A 15,556-nucleotide genomic window follows, 5' to 3' on the forward strand; every position below is an offset into this window, starting at 1 on the left:
CTTAGTCGCCATCAACTTTTTTGACTAAAAATAATTCAATACATATGCACCTGACAGTGAACGCATTTTGAGATCACAGCAGTAATTTCGTCTCGGGTTACTGCATAAATTTCCTTTCTCAATATCGAAAGCAACTTATCTCTTCCAAAATGTGTCCTCATATGTTCAATCTATAATAATTATGTAATGATCACGATCACCTCGATAGTTTTTAGTTTAAGTTCCTTTTCTTCTTTGGGAAAAAAGCGTAACCTCTGGTTTTTGTATTTTATGTATACTATCCCTTCCTCCTCGAAAATTAACTGTTCTGCTAATTTTCTGTATCTTTTCTTTTTAGATTTCTGAAATCGGTCAATATAAAAAACATCTACAGTGCAACCCCTTATTGGGGCGACCCCGGACGTGGGGCACCCTCGGGTTTTGGGGCAATTTGAATTTCTATTAGGAGTTTTTCTGTTTATTCTTTATAAGATAAACCCCGTTATGGGGCATTTAATATTCTATATATTTTTTAGTTATAATTTTTGAATTTTATTTTATAATGACTAATAATAACGTGTTTCTGTTGTTTTGATGGATGTAATTTTGATGGATGTGAAGGTTCTGATGGCTTCAGAGAACCCGATAATAGTGATAAACATTCATTTCTCGACAAGGTCGTTTTGGATCGATTAATTTGACAATGGATCGATTAATTTGACAATGGATCGATTAATTCAAAAGTACCAATTCGGAGCGAAAATAACGGATCATTTGCCGACAAGTAAAGATTAAAATTGTTAAATGAAATTAAGAATAAACATCTTTTGGTTTTAAATTAACAAAACGTTAGTTTTTTTCGTTAATATTAGAAAACCCCTCTATCTGGGGAAACCCCTGTTTTTGGGGCACTAGGTGCCCCAAAAAGAGGTTAGACTGTATTTGAATATTTTTGATTACTTCAAGTTCATCTTTGGTAAGGTTGAGTAAAACCATTTCTGAAAAAAAGATTTGATCGATTATACTTATTATTTTTTCAAATTGGAAAACTTAGATAACCAAAACAAATTTTCACGCTAGATTAATTTGAAAAAAACTTTGATAAATTAGTAAAATAATTAAGAAAATCAAAAAATCTAATCAAAATTAATTTGAAAAAATATTTATTTTTTTAAAATAACGTTGAGGGGGCATTATCCAACCAAGGGCATTATCCAGCCGGTGACAGTAACTGAATATATAAAAGATAAAAAATATACTATTCTTGATCAGGCCTCTCAATCACCTGGCCCGAATCCGATAGATCATGTTTGGGTGACGATAAAGAGTAAATTATTGCAAAATTTCCCCAAATAATTGAAAGATTTTGAAACAAAATTATTTGACAATATGGGAGTCACTACCAAAAAGTTTATGGGGCACGAAGGGAGATGTAAAATTATTAAATTTTTAATTAATTTAAATTTTGCTTTAAAATTAAATTTTAAAAGGGACAAATAAATTTTAATATCACAAAAATAATTAAAATTTTCCAAGAATTGTATTAATATGACAAAAAATGCAAATAGACAGTTAGTAAAGGGAGAAGGATTGTTTAAGACTACGCAGGTTAAGGTGCCTCCCAGCCTCACGGATTGCGAAGCAGTTGTCGCAGATTACGGCAATGGAGAGGCTTTGAAGAAGCCAAAAGAACTCTCTCGGGTCGTCCCTCCTTTTGGCAATTCTTCTCCCAAACAGCGTAGGAAACAAAGCGACTTCCGGGCGAAGACCCCAGAGGTCTCAACGGCGATGGGCGTGAAAACGAAGCTGGAGAGGGGTGCGTATTTCAGGATTTTGAGATCTTCAGCGCGATTGGAACCAAAGCCTGGGTCGACGGCAGACCTGGCTAGGTTCCCGTTGGAGAATGTGTCACAGCAAGTGGAATCCCATATAAGGGTTCTTCCCTGCTCAAAGGGGAATGTAGTTAAGCCGTCAGGGCGTTTGCCGTCACTTCTGTCCAAACCAACAGGTTCGAGGACGGACGGCACCCCGGGGGCTTCGAGGGAACTCTTCACGATGTCGTTCAGTTCACTGTGGCGAAGATTTCGGCCTGCACTGCGGGCGCAGGAGAGGGGATGTAACCCGAACTCGTCCATAGTTCCGTCACAGCGACATTTATGGGCCTGACAGATTTTGACCTCGACACGTAAGGAGATGGCGATTCTTTGGCACTCGGAGTCCAGGAGATTCCCGATTGAAAGGAGGGGGATGTATTAATTTTTTAAAGAAAAAAGTCGATCCAATTTTTTTTGTCGACACTGTAGAAACTAATTATCTTTTTAAGCTTCATCTTGATCAAGTGAAATAAAGAAATTTAACGAAAATAAAAACAAAATAATTAGTCATAATCGCTATCAATGATCCTTTCATCTTCACCCTTCCGGTCAACAAAACACTGTGGAGGATCCTCCCGCATCTCTTCTTCCTGTTTAGATACAAAATTAGGATTTATCCCAGGCAATTCAGTCATGCATTGCTCACGTCGAGCCTAAATTTAAAGAAAACGCCAACTTGATCAAATAGCTCCGTTTGTAACTTTAGAAGCTCATCAATAGTAAGTTCAGAGTTTTCTAAAAGACCTTTTTTCCGTAGTTTTTTTGATTCAAAAATATCATTTGCATTGCAATGGACACGTGCGTCGGCGGAAAATTCGGGAAAGCCAATATTTTTGACAGCCTCCAGAAGTATTTCTTCATTTATGGTCTTTCTTTTTGCTTTATCACAAATTTTGGCAGCCTCAGCAGCTACTGAATGTACAAACGTTGTACAGCAATCACGTATGAATGATTTACATTGAGTTGAGAGTTTCAAGTCAGGCATTATGTCTTTAATAGCTTTATTGACTGCCAACTGAGATATGCTAACATCGTCATGATCACTTTTAAATTCAATATCAGATTTCATGTTAAAAACAAAAATAAGAAAATGAACCAACAACAAAATATAACAAGAATTTTTTTATTCAAAATTTAATTAATACAAACAATAAAGGCTAAACTATTTAACCTATTGGTGAATAGTTACCGTCAATTCTTTAAAGTTTAAACCGTCCATTTCCTACGCCTGCAAATCATAAGGAGCACGGTTATCGTGGTTCAACAGGAGGCGAATCAAGAAGGTCCAACAAAGGGCCCACAGATTAATCGAACGTTGGTCCACGAATACAAACGCTCCGGTCCGGCTCCTCTGGAAGACCTTATCAAGCTGAACCTCGGTCCGTCAACAAATGCCCCGGCAAAAACGGACTGCCGCCCGGTGTGATCTTGTGTAGGCTCGTAGAAAGATCACCGTGCAAGTAAGAGGTCCCTGGTCGAGTGCATCAGGATCACGTGACTTTTTTTGATTCTTACCGTGGTCCTGGTGTTTTTAAAAAAACCTGCCGATGGAGGAGCTTGGTGAATAGAATTTCAAAATGTGAGGCAAAAACGGGAACTTAGTTAATTTACATTCTTTTTTTTAATGATAATAATTTAACCTCGTAAAATGGGCAGTATATACAGAACTTTTTACGTGTTAGAAAGTCAAGACGGTTAATAACGATCTTGTTCTCGGCCAAGGACACTGCAAATTACTAGAACATGTTCTCGACCACTCGGCTAGCTGGCCACGGTATATAAACTAATTATCGAATTATTATTTTAGTGAGGATCACTTTCAAAATTCTAAAATTTTATATTCTTTTAATTTAATATTTCTTAAATTATTTATATTTAGATTCAAGTAATTATTTGATTTTAAATAAAATATATAATTTGTTTTCTTGTTAAAGTCTAAATTGATTTTGATTTATCGGTTGGTTCTTTACTTTGCATTTTTTGGTTCTGATGATTGATAACTATTTTTTAATAATATCCTATTTTTTATAATTTAAATTAGTTCATTATTTATTAACTCAAATTCGACGTAAAATTTATTAGATGGAAGAATCACTGTTAAAAGCAGCAGCCACGAATGATTTAAAATTGCTCAACTTTTGCCTCGAAAACAACATCTCTATCAACTCAACAAATATGGTTTCTAATTAGTCTAATAAAATGTTATCAGCTGCTGGATTGATTATTTTTATTGTTATACTCTCTTATCAATATATCAATTAATTATTTGTAGAATGGATTGACTGCCCTCCACATTGCAGCTAAAGAGGGGAATTTAGAAATCGTGGAGCAACTTATCTCCATGGGAGCAGACATTAACGCAAAAACCCAGGTAGATAGGACATTTAAATCAATAATCTATTATTTAGATGGGGAACACTGCTCTTCACATTGCTGCTTTGTCAGGCAAAGACCAAGTTGCGGATTTCCTGATTGAAAATAACGCAAATATAAATGCACAGACAAATGTTTGTATTTTTGACTAATTTTTCTAATTAGAGAGGCTTCACTGCTCTTTACATGTCAGCCCAGCAGAATCATATTAGCATTGCAAAGGCTCTACTGTCGGCAGGAGCCAATCCTTATTTATTAGCCGATGTACTGCCATCATATTTATTATCTAAAAGGAAAAGTACGCTCCTCTTGCCGTGGCATCCCAACAAGGTCACACTGAGCTGATTGATTTGCTGCTAACACACGAACAAATGCTTGAAGGCACTTCGAAGTTGACAAAACTTCATATGGCCGTGAAAAAAGAAGATATTGACATTATCGAGTCTCTATTAAAGATAGATCACCCTATCGACGAACTATCCGGTGTAAGTATATGCATAGAAATGTATTGATAGGATGGTTTTACTCCCCTGTGTACAGCTATTAACTACGGGTGTTATAAAGCTGCAGTGTGTCTCATAGAACATGGGGCTGACGTCAATATAGTTCTTAAAGTGCATTTTTATCCACTATTGATATAGAATAACAACTCTCCTATTCATTTTGCTACAAAATCTGGTAGATTAAAGTTCATAGAGTTACTTATATCTTTCGGGGCCGACGTTAATCCGAAAAATACTGTAAATGTGGTTAATTAATGTTTTAGAGTGGTATCACGCCTTTGCACTGTGCAGCCACTTCAGGACACCAGCAAATATTGGAATATTTATTGGAAAATAATGCCGATCCAACATCTTCTACCAAAGTTGATCATTAAACTTGTTTATTTCAAGAGCGGACTCACTGCACTTCATTATGCCTGTCAGAAAAATAACGACGGATGTGCCAGATTACTTATCCGTGCGGGCGCCCAAATAGAAGCCAAAACAAAGGTTTAATAAACCTCAAATACCTCTAGAATGGCCTGACTCCTCTTCACACCGCAGTTCACTATGGAAATGTGGCGATAATTAACCAATTGATTATTCGTGGTGCAGATTATAATGCAAGGACATTGGTAATTAAGCTCACACCTAATTAATTTAGAATGGATATACTCCTCTACATGTAGCCTGTTCACGACAAGCTATTCAAGTCGTTGAAGCACTGGTTTCGATTGACCAAGTGTTGGTAGATGATCCTGATTTGGTTTTTTCATAAATATTTAAACATGCAGGATGGATGGACTCCCCTTCACACTGTTGTTTATATGGGGAATTTGGAATTGGCGAAATATTTGGTTGATAGAGGGGCAGATTTGAATATTGTAAACAAGCAAGGACTTGGAGTTATTCACTTTGCAGCTGCAAATGGGGATATCTCTATTCTCGAATATGTCATTCAGTTGGGCTTGGATGTTAACCTTCCGGCAAGGGTTTGGTGCAAATCCTTAAATTTCTAGAACGGAGAGACTCCTTTACTGTTGGCAGTTTATTCGTGTAACGTGGAGGCTACCAAAATTCTAATCGCTAACGGGGCTGACTGTCTATTAACGTCTACTAAACATTACAATGTGCACCACATGGCTGCTAAACATGAAGTGGTTGAATTGATGGGAATTGTACACGACAATGTCGTCAAGCAAAGTGGTTCTGATCTCAACCTATCAAAGAAAACATACGTAAACAATTATTAATATTTGTTTTAGAAAGGGTTTTGCCCAATTCACATTGCCTGTAAATACGGGAGTTATAAAAACGTGGAATACTTATTGAGTGTAGGCGACGACGTGAACAGCCTGGCAGCTGTAATATAATATTAGTTAATAAATAGAGGAAACTAACTCCTTTGTTGATTGCAACCCACTACGGGAATTATAACACAGTAGAAACATTAGTGAATGGTGGTGCTAATTTGACAAGTGCTGCTTCGGTTTAGTTTGAAATTTTTCATTTTAAAGAATGGTTTCACAGCAGTTCATATTTCGATTTCATATAACAACTTTCTTATCGCTGAATTGCTTCTCTCCCGTGGTGCCTCCCCTGACACTCTTTCTAAGGAATATTTTATCTTTGTCATGCTTAGGTGGGATTCGCTCCACTTCACTTAGCCACTAGCAGATCCTCGATTGAAGGGGTTACTTTACTTTTGAAGTATTCTGCCTTTAATTCTCCTTCATCCAATGTCTTGATAATTTACATATATTGATAGGAAGGAATTACCCCAATGCATTGCTGTGCTAAAGAAGATTGTGTTGACTGTGCAGAGCTGCTCTACGCTGATGGGGCTTCTCTTAATGTTCAGAATAAGGTGGTTGTAATTTGATAATCTGTAGGACGGATACACTCCTCTGTTGATTGCATGCTACTACGGAAGTTTGAAAATGATTTTGTTTCTCCTTAAGAATAAAGTGTCTATTGACATGCAAACTAATGTTTGTAATTTTTGAATAATTTCGATATAGATTGGTTACACTGCTCTTCACCAGGCAGCTCAACAGGGGTCTCTCGAGTTTGTTCATTTGTTATTGGAGGCTGGAGCCAATCCAGATATTTTGTGCTATGAAAATCAAACTGCTCTGGACATTGCAAGACTGTTTGATCATCCCGAAATTGTCAATGTTCTCTCCGCTTGTACGACTGCTGAGACATCTGGGCCAATATCGAAAGAAAGCCGAATTGTTGGAGCACCTACGGGAATATATGAAAGCATTTACATGGAATCTGAAGAGGAAACAAGTATTTAAATTGCTGTGGCTTTTAATCGGCGTACTATAATATACACGCTTGAAATAGTTATGTAGCTTACCGCATCGTTAAGTCTTTGATGCTGTTGTGCATTGCCGTTTTAATTATTGCTGTATTATGTTTTTTTTTGATACAATATTTAATCGGTTATTAATTTAATCTTATTTTTAGGTGACGCTCATACATTAAGAAGACTTCTACGTTTCCCAAGTAAGTGTCAATAAATATATATCTAATGATAATTTCGCGTATATGACATATGTTGTCATTGCTTTTATATTTAATGGTCCCAATGAATCATTTCCTTTTTAACTATGAATTGCTTTTGCTGTGGCTCGTCTCGCAAAAAAGCCAAAAATTGGTGCAAAAGATTTTTTAGTCGCAACAAAGTCAAGAGTATATTAATCCCTGAATCATTAATATTTATTGTTTTTACTGACTATTTAAAAATTATTGGCAATTTTACTATAATTTAGAATATGTTGACAATTCTTCAAATTTCCTGAACAGTACATATCCCGTTGGTCAGTCATTTGATGGAGTATCTGCTACAATTGTTACTACCGATATAATATTTTTGTAGGAAGGAGAGTTGAAGAGGAAAGACGGCACTGAGACTAAACTCAATGTCGCTTCTAGCGTTCCTTTGGTGTCGACTTCTTGTATATTTGAATCGAACACCCAGACCACAAATCACGAGCAAAATAAAATTTTTACAACTTTGTGCCAAAAACAGTTACGTGAAAGAAATGGTAGAATATTCGCATTTGATGGTCACGGGAATCCATATTTTTGCAAAAATTATTTTTCTTCATTAATGATTGACAAAAATGATGATGACGTTCTACGATTGTGTGATTCAACAAATGCCAATATTTGTTATGACATTAATGGCATTCCTTTGGTTGATTCCATCGAATATTTGCTTTACTACGATTCCTCTAAGCTCCTTTTTGCAAAATCTAAAGATTCGAAGGTGTATCGGGTTCATTATGGGGATGAAACGTATGATGATGGAAAGCAGTTAGAGAAGCCGAGTGTTTCTGTTAAACTGAGAAGTAATGAGTGCTATGATATTGAAAACAATGAGACGACGTTTTTCGACTTTGAGGGATTCCCTATTCTAGAAGGAAATGGAATAATTCACGCAGATTATCACCGAAAACTGTACTATTTGGACCAACAACAGAAACAGGTGAAACCTTTGTATAACAGAACATATCAAATGAAGAGAGAACCTAAGGAGGTTTTAACAACATTTGACCATAACGGAAACCCACTACTTGGTCTACTCCCAGATTCCTTGTTTTCAAAATGTGCGGATTCCTTCATGTTAAATAAATATGGGATTCCACTAATTAATAACACGGTTGCTCGTCAACTCTATTTTGACGAAGACGGGGAATTGGTATCAGTCGATGAATCAGGGAAGTCCACCACGGTTGTAATGGAAAAAAACGATTCCCCTCTCATGAACACAATGTCTCGTATAATAAATGAAACGGATGATGCAATATATATTAGCTGTCTCAATTACAAGTCTGTGCAGTATAATTATTATGGCTTTCCTATCATTTTTGGAGATTATCGACAAGAAGCAGTCGATTTCCGACCAAATGGATTGTTGGAACTAAACTCTAAAGTTTTATGTGATTCTACCACCAAAAAGCCCTTAGTATGGCCATTTGCTTATTCTGATATGATCTGTGACTGTAAGGGTATTTCTCTACCCTTTTCCGACCTTTCTTCTTTTATGAGATGTGTCAAAATAACTGAAGACAATATTTTGTTAAACTGTGATACTTGCACTGGAAATATGATATATTTACCCAATGGGCTGCCTTTTTGCAATACTGACCGTTCATTGTCAATGTTTTACGGAAATGACAACCTACTTTACTGTGAAAGTGGGGAAATACTCAAGCCAGTGTTTAACAGTAATATGGAACAGATCGACATGGTGTCTGTTAATGCTCATTTCCGTGATAATTCATACGTTACATCTTGTGATGATATTTCATATGACTGTTTTGGAATGCCATTGGTGAGGTTTGAGTCTAATTCTCTTGCTTTGGTGGCCAATGAGGATGGACGAGTATGTATAGTTGATGGAAATGACGTAAAGTCTGAATATTTCCTTCTCGACTCTCGTGGAAATTTTGTGATGCGTCGTACTCGTCTTGGTTCACTTGTTTACAATTATTATGGAAAATTGATTAATCCAAATGACTATGACGCGACTCTTGTCATGGCCGACAATCATTACTGCCTGCAATACTCAAGTCAAACTGGGCTGATTTATGATGATTCTGCGTGCCCATTAATCTGCAATTTGGATCAGACCTTATTAAGATATGATGCTTCCGGAGAACTCATGTACAATAATTTGGTAGTTTGTGATCAAGATGGTGTGCCCTTGAGGCATCCGGGTTCGTTTGTACTACGAGGGGGCGGATGTGCTTACCTTTCATCTCAATACAATCCTTCGTTTTTTTATAATTGGAGGGGAATCCCTATTACTACTGATAGCACCATTGGATCAATATTACGAAGAAATGAAGACTATACACTCTGTTTTACAGATCAAGTCAGTTCCTTTCCCCTATATTATGATTCTGACTGTTCTATCCATATTCCATCGCCCAATTTGATTGAAAATGAAAATTATTTTTATAATTCGTCTGGTTTCCGAGAAAATGGTCAAATACCATACAGAAAAATATTTTCTCGATCTGATGGAAATTTATATATAGACGAGAACACTGAGAGATGTGTTTATATGGCTAGTGGGCTTCCATATGCTTTTGTCGATAATGGATATGGAGAGGTTCTCTATTACAACAGAAATGGAGAATTAATGCACTATTCCTCGATTAACAAGAAATTGTCCCCCATTTATGCTCATCCTTCTACTCCTTTTACTGATCCCTGTGGTTCTGTCGTATTGTGCGATGACAAGAATGCATATGTCAAACCGGGACAGCGAGGAGGTATTTTATTTGGCTCCAATGGAATGCCATTGTTGGATGTTCCCCCAGGAAGATTAAAGTCAATATCTGATGGGACATTTTTGTTCACGCCGCATATTGGAGGAAATCCTCTCATTCTTGTTTATGAGGGCAATCATAGGCCAATCACTTGTAAAGAACAAGCCGAAATGGTTTTACTGTTTTCTGTCATTTCTAAGGTTGATATCGCTGCGGTAGAGGAGACTGGATGGGCTAGTACTGGTCTGAATGGTCCAGTAATTCCATTACTCGATAATGCAAATCTGCTGGAATGTCAATTTACTGATAATTTCGAATCAAATATTACCGAATCTATCACTTCATTAAAGTTTGAGTTATAAAACAGAATTTTCTTAGATTCCGAGTCAATTTTATGATTGATGCAAAGCCGAAAGTGTTGGAGAATGAGAAGCTTAGAAACATGCATATTTTTGTTGGTGTTGACACTGTTTTGCGTCCAACAAGAATAAATGTTAGTTTCTCACATCCTTCATCTGTGACTGGACCAGAATTAACAGACGGAGAATACTTTATTACAAAAATTATTCAAATCAATGCTCAGCAGGCTAATTTCAGAAGGTTTCCAGGTATTTCTATTTTAGACCTCTGGTGATTGACATTCCGTATTATTCAGTGAATGAGGCTGATCGTTCGATTAATGTCCTATATTGTATTTCCGACGGGAAGTGGCTGCCTTATCCTCCAAATGATTGCGCAGAAATTCTTAACGAGATCGTTTTGTCTTCTTTTGGTGCAGAGAAAAAAGAAGGTTTGTATAGTTGATAGATTTAAAGATTTTTTGAATGTGCCTGCTAATGTCGTGAGGATGTGTATTAAATCATTTCCTCTCTCAATGGTTGTTATTTCACGTCCAAAAACAGTCGTTTATGAAGTGGACATCAATGAACAGACTATATACCCTAATTCTTATTGTTCTCTTACTTTTCCCGCCAATTCCGTTAAGGTCTCATCAAAAATCGCTATTCAGGTTTTATATTTTTAATTATTTTAATAGATTCTTGATGTGGAAAAGACCGAGATTGAAGACGTTCTTGGCGGAGAGATACTCGTGAGTCCCGTCATTGTTATAAAACCACTGAATCTCGAATTCCGAGACAATTTCAAATGCAAACTTCCCATGATTGTTCTTAATGACATTAATACTCTTCTGGGTTATGAACACAACATACACATCTTCTCATCTACTAACTGTATATGATTTCATGTGTAATCGACACAGACAAGTCCTCTTTGTGGGAAGATGTGACTTATTCTTCGGATATTTCTCTCTACGGGGACAGTAATGTTGTCTTCACTGCATCTCGAACAGCCAAGTAGAAAAATAAATAACGATGATAGATATTGGGCTGTGGCTGCAAGGAACAGTGATGAAAATATTTGCCATAGTAATTTGGGAACTCTCTATAAGCGGATCATTTCTTTAAATTATTTTGCTCGCTTTGTAGTCTACGCTTTTCGGACTTCTCCAACATTATGTCATCTCATATGTGCCTGTGTTACTGATGCAGTTCAACAATCATTTTCATTTTTCGAACACAGTGGATATCAAAATGTGATGAATTCAAATTATTTAAAAGTATATCCGATTTTTGAATTGATATTTACAGATTCCTGGATATCAATATATTTATGTGTCTGTTTCTGGTTGGGGATCTTATTCAATTAAGCAGAAGGATCTTTGCATTATTTATTTCGATCCCCTTTTTGAGAATTTGTTGGAAATGTATGTAGAATTTCCCTCAAGATTGGATGAGTCAACATCTCAAAAATCATTGATATCTTTTTACAATAACAAGTCCAGGACGTTCACTAAACAGACTATTATATATCCTGATAATATACTGGTATATTTGGTGATCAAATTTTTAGGAGTCCCCCGCCAACTCGAAACAAAACGGGCATGAATCAGAGGGTTAGTCATACTCAACAATGATTAGCTTTAGATTTTTCTGTGCCAATTCAAATTCCGAGTGACAATTATTCTGAACACTCCGAGGAGCCTATTAAGACAAATCATAGTTTTCAGTCCGAGAGTGAATCAAATGAGTTACGTTCTGAAGAGTGTGTACTAGAAATGTCGATCAATGTGGAGGACGATAATTTTACAAGAGGTAATTTTGTGTTTGACATGATTATAGTGGATTCCTGTGAACTTACCGATGAGCTAAGAACACCTATTAATATAAGTGAGGAGAATCCAAGTATGGAATTACAGTCCGGTTAGTATGTTTATTCTGATGATAAAGATGATCCAGTTGTAGATAGCTTGAATTTATCAGACTCAGGTGATGCTAATATTTCGAATCCCATTCAAACTTTGATTTATGAGACTAATATACAAATCACCAACGAAACACGTGACGATCCAGCTGAATCAGGTTTGTGATTTATAATAATATTTTTAGTTCAAGTTGTGACACAAGAAGCAGAGGTGGAATCTAACCAAAGTAAATTTTAGTTTATTTCTATGTTGTGTGTTTTGATTTCTTGATAATTTGGTCTATTTGGGGCCTATTTATCACATATCGCTTATTAATTCCCTATTTCTTAATTTTGTCCTTATTAAAAAGCATCTAGATTATTTAGATTCATTATTCTAAATTGTTTTATTAATTAAATATTTTTTATTGGTTGATATTTATCCTATTTTAGATTTGGATTGATCTACCATCCTTACCAATTCGTTTTCTTAATCTTTAGTAATTTTAATACATTTTAAACTAAATCACTTCTTTTATTTTCGTAATTTTAAAAACTTATATTTACAGAAATAGCTTAATATCTTAGTGACTTGATTTGTATAACTTATCCAAATATCGTCAACCTGAGATATTTCTATTTTCGTAAAAGACCTTTTCACATAAACTTAGTGTTTGGGGAAATACTGACTATTTATATGCCCTAAGACCTCAAATAATTAGTTTTTTAATCTTGTAAAGGAATGAATTTTGTATGTCGGAGTTTTATGGGTTGGTCACAAATGAGTGTTAATAAGTCGTCGACTTTGCTAAGTGGGATATGCCACATCTCATCATTTTATGTTAGGATGATGATTATAAAAACAGATTTAAATGTTAAAATTAAAACACTGCATACTGAAAATACTTGAAAAAAAACATTGAGTCTCAATTTCCATTACTATATGTCAGTATACTGTCCAGAAATTTCAATTAAATCTTTTATTCAGTCCGCTGTCTTTGTGAATTATAAACTACAAATTATGATCGAATGTATGAACCGATTTAAATAAACAAGATAGTGCTATGAATGTCCTCATTGCGGACCTCTTCAACGGAATGCTTAAAACAAACAACCATTTACCCCTTGGACGAGGGATACTGTTCCCTGTCCAAAAACCGAACAAAGCTAAGAAAAATCTTTTGAATAGCATACGGGAAGTTCTTGCAATCATTACGCTAGAAAGAATAAAACCTCACACCGAACTATTTATATTCGCTTTTCACAGCGGATTTTGGAAAGGAAGATCGACTTCTGACATTGTGTAGACCAGTGGTTCTCAACCTTTTTTGTCCGCGGACCCCTTGTGAGTAAATGAAAAATTTCGCGGACCCCCTACATATTTATTAAGTTTTTGTCAAAAAAATTTTACTTATCTAAACACAAAATTTATTATTTTATTTTTTTTTTAACACGTGATAATCTATTGAATTCCAACAAAGTTAAACTAATGTATGTAAAGCAGAAAAACTGATGGCGATCCAGAAATTTATTATTAAATCAATAGAGAAAATTAGTGAGAAGGTTGATATTGTTTTTTTTGAGGCAACTTTTTCAATAAGAGGCTCGGTTGTCGACAAGCAAACCCTGATGTCATCTTCAATATTCAGTCTTGCGCGATGATTATTTTTTATATTGAGAAGTGCTGAGAAGCCATGTTCGCATAAATATGTTGTCGGGAATATAAGCAACAAATTTAATGCATTTGCGCTTACGGAAGAATAATGCTTACACATTTCGCACCAAAATCTTGATAAAGCAAGTTTTTCATACAAATCTTTTGCGTTTGAATTATTGATCATGTCAATAAAAGCCTCTTCGACATTTTCATCGACCAAACGTGGATCAACACTGAATGGTGTACGAATGAATTTCAAATCAACTTCGTTCAATTCTGGAAAGTATTTATTTACTTCTTGTTGAAGATATGTTAATGTGCATAAATAAGTTCGGTTATTTTTTTGATTTCAAATGCATCTATATTTACAGATTGTTCTTCAAAAGATTCAAACATAGTAAAATTATTTAGTTTTACTTTTTCTTTCCACAGTGTTAACTTCATCAAAAAAGCACTAATAATTAATATGAAACAGTTAACAAACTTAATTTTATCCACAAAATCAATTATTGTTTCATGTCTTCCCTGAAGCGATTTGTTGAGTGAATTTATACGAGAGAAGACATCTCTCAAGTAAGCAAGTTTAGATAGCCATGAACTATCCATTAATTTTGGAATAAATTCCGATGATTTGGAATTGTTTTCGCGAATAAAATATTCAGATAATTCATTCCTCAAAGAAAAAACTCTGGCAAGAATGTTTCCCCTAGATAGCCATCTCACTTCAGTGTGGAATAACAAAGCCTTTCCATCCTTTTCAAATTCTTCGCAAATAAGTCTGAAAATGCGCGAATTTAAAGCACTCTTTTTAATATAATTTATGATATGTACGACATCATCGAGAACATATCTTAAATCTGAAGGTAATGTTTTTGCAGCAAGTGCATATCGATGTAGCATACAATGCATATGTTTCGTTTCCTGGAGCAAGTCTAACTTGGCCTCTAAAGCCAGAATGAAAGCCAAGCATTGCTGGAGCTCCATCGGTTGTGCAACAACATACATTATTCCAAGATAACCCAACACTGTCAAAAAACATAGAAATTGCTTGAAAAATATCTTCTCCTTTAGTGGTCGATTCAAGCGAATAGGAAAATAAAAATTCCTCTTTAAAATCTCCGTCATAGACATTACGAGCAAATATTATTAATTGAGCACAGTTCGCTACATCGGTGGATTCATTAACTTGTATAGCGAAATTTTGATGGCATGCAGTTTTTATTGTTTTACCACCTGTTAAAATCTTAATAATAAAATGGTATGGTGTGTGTCTGTCTGTCTGTCTGTGTGTGCACACCAACTTCAAATTGGCAATACGATGTCCTCGACTTACATGATGAGGTCCTTAAAACCTTCCCCCAAAAAAAATTAAAAAAAATTTTCTGCGTTTTGGTCAAAATGAACAACTACGATGTCCTCGACTTACATGATGAGGTCCTTAAAACCTTCCCCCCAAAAAAAATTAAAAAAAATTTTCTGCGTTTTGGTCAAAATGAACAACTACGATGTCCTCGACTTACATGATGAGGTCCTTAAAACCTTCCCCCCCAAAAAAATAAAAAAAAATTTTCTGCATTTTGGTTAAAATGAACAACTACGATGTCCTCGACTTACATGATGAGGTCCTTAAAACCTTCCCCCCAAAAAAATTAAAAAAAA

General features: G+C 35.5%; 4 protein-coding genes across 4 annotated transcripts; 2 read left to right on the forward strand and 2 right to left on the reverse strand.

The window, feature by feature from the left end:
• Positions 1–2,356: 2,356 nt before the first annotated feature.
• On the reverse strand, positions 2,357–2,922 carry LOC115227892 (protein Dr1-like). Its single transcript, XM_029798599.1, has 2 exons — positions 2,530–2,922; positions 2,357–2,443 (listed from the first exon to the last, which is right to left on the reverse strand). The coding sequence occupies exons 1-2, from the start codon at positions 2,920–2,922 to the stop codon at positions 2,357–2,359; spliced, it is 480 nt and encodes a 159-aa protein (XP_029654459.1).
• An 852-nt stretch (positions 2,923–3,774) lies between these two features.
• On the forward strand, positions 3,775–4,502 carry LOC118761102 (ankyrin-3-like; the record flags this gene model as incomplete). The annotated part of the gene is made up of 5 exons (XM_036498773.1): positions 3,775–3,810; positions 3,936–4,031; positions 4,126–4,224; positions 4,262–4,360; positions 4,392–4,502. Coding segments are annotated over exons 2-5 (405 nt in total), but the record flags the coding sequence as incomplete, so codon positions are not given.
• Positions 4,503–6,608: 2,106 nt separating this feature from the next.
• On the forward strand, positions 6,609–7,595 carry LOC115227893 (ankyrin-1-like). The gene is made up of 4 exons (XM_029798600.1): positions 6,609–6,699; positions 6,730–7,003; positions 7,184–7,222; positions 7,489–7,595. The coding sequence occupies exons 1-4, from the start codon at positions 6,649–6,651 to the stop codon at positions 7,593–7,595; spliced, it is 471 nt and encodes a 156-aa protein (XP_029654460.1). The 5' UTR covers positions 6,609–6,648.
• Positions 7,596–12,063: 4,468 nt separating this feature from the next.
• On the reverse strand, positions 12,064–14,881 carry LOC115227894 (zinc finger BED domain-containing protein 5-like). The gene is made up of 3 exons (XM_029798601.1): positions 14,452–14,881; positions 14,012–14,173; positions 12,064–12,215 (listed from the first exon to the last, which is right to left on the reverse strand). Exons 1-3 carry the CDS (start codon positions 14,879–14,881, stop codon positions 12,064–12,066), a joined length of 744 nt encoding a protein of 247 aa, XP_029654461.1.
• Positions 14,882–15,556: the final 675 nt, after the last annotated feature.

Source organism: Octopus sinensis, unplaced genomic scaffold, assembly GCF_006345805.1.
Source record: "Octopus sinensis unplaced genomic scaffold, ASM634580v1 Contig08735, whole genome shotgun sequence".
NCBI classification, from domain to species: Eukaryota; Metazoa; Mollusca; class Cephalopoda; order Octopoda; family Octopodidae; genus Octopus; species Octopus sinensis.

What these genes read in the sequence shown, in the direction of transcription:
- LOC115227892 (XM_029798599.1), bottom strand. Translation starts at nt 2,922, where the DNA reads ATGAAATCTGATATTGAATTTAAAAGTGATCATGACGATGTTAGCATA. An exon ending in AAACGGAGCTATTTGATCAA is followed by an intron (nt 2,444 to 2,529) that starts GTTGGCGTTTTC and finishes GTATCTAAACAG; the next exon opens with GAAGAAGAGATGCGGGAGGA.
- LOC115227893 (XM_029798600.1), top strand. Translation starts at nt 6,649, where the DNA reads ATGATTTTGTTTCTCCTTAAGAATAAAGTGTCTATTGACATGCAAACT. An exon ending in GGAATCTGAAGAGGAAACAA is followed by an intron (nt 7,004 to 7,183) that starts GTATTTAAATTG and finishes TCTTATTTTTAG; the next exon opens with GTGACGCTCATACATTAAGA. An exon ending in AAGACTTCTACGTTTCCCAA is followed by an intron (nt 7,223 to 7,488) that starts GTAAGTGTCAAT and finishes ACTATAATTTAG; the next exon opens with AATATGTTGACAATTCTTCA.
- LOC115227894 (XM_029798601.1), bottom strand. Translation starts at nt 14,881, where the DNA reads ATGGAGCTCCAGCAATGCTTGGCTTTCATTCTGGCTTTAGAGGCCAAG. An exon ending in CTTGAGAGATGTCTTCTCTC is followed by an intron (nt 14,174 to 14,451) that starts GTATAAATTCAC and finishes AATACTTTCCAG; the next exon opens with AATTGAACGAAGTTGATTTG. An exon ending in AAGATTTTGGTGCGAAATGT is followed by an intron (nt 12,216 to 14,011) that starts GTAAGCATTATT and finishes TTATATTAATAG; the next exon opens with GTGTTCTTAGCTCATCGGTA.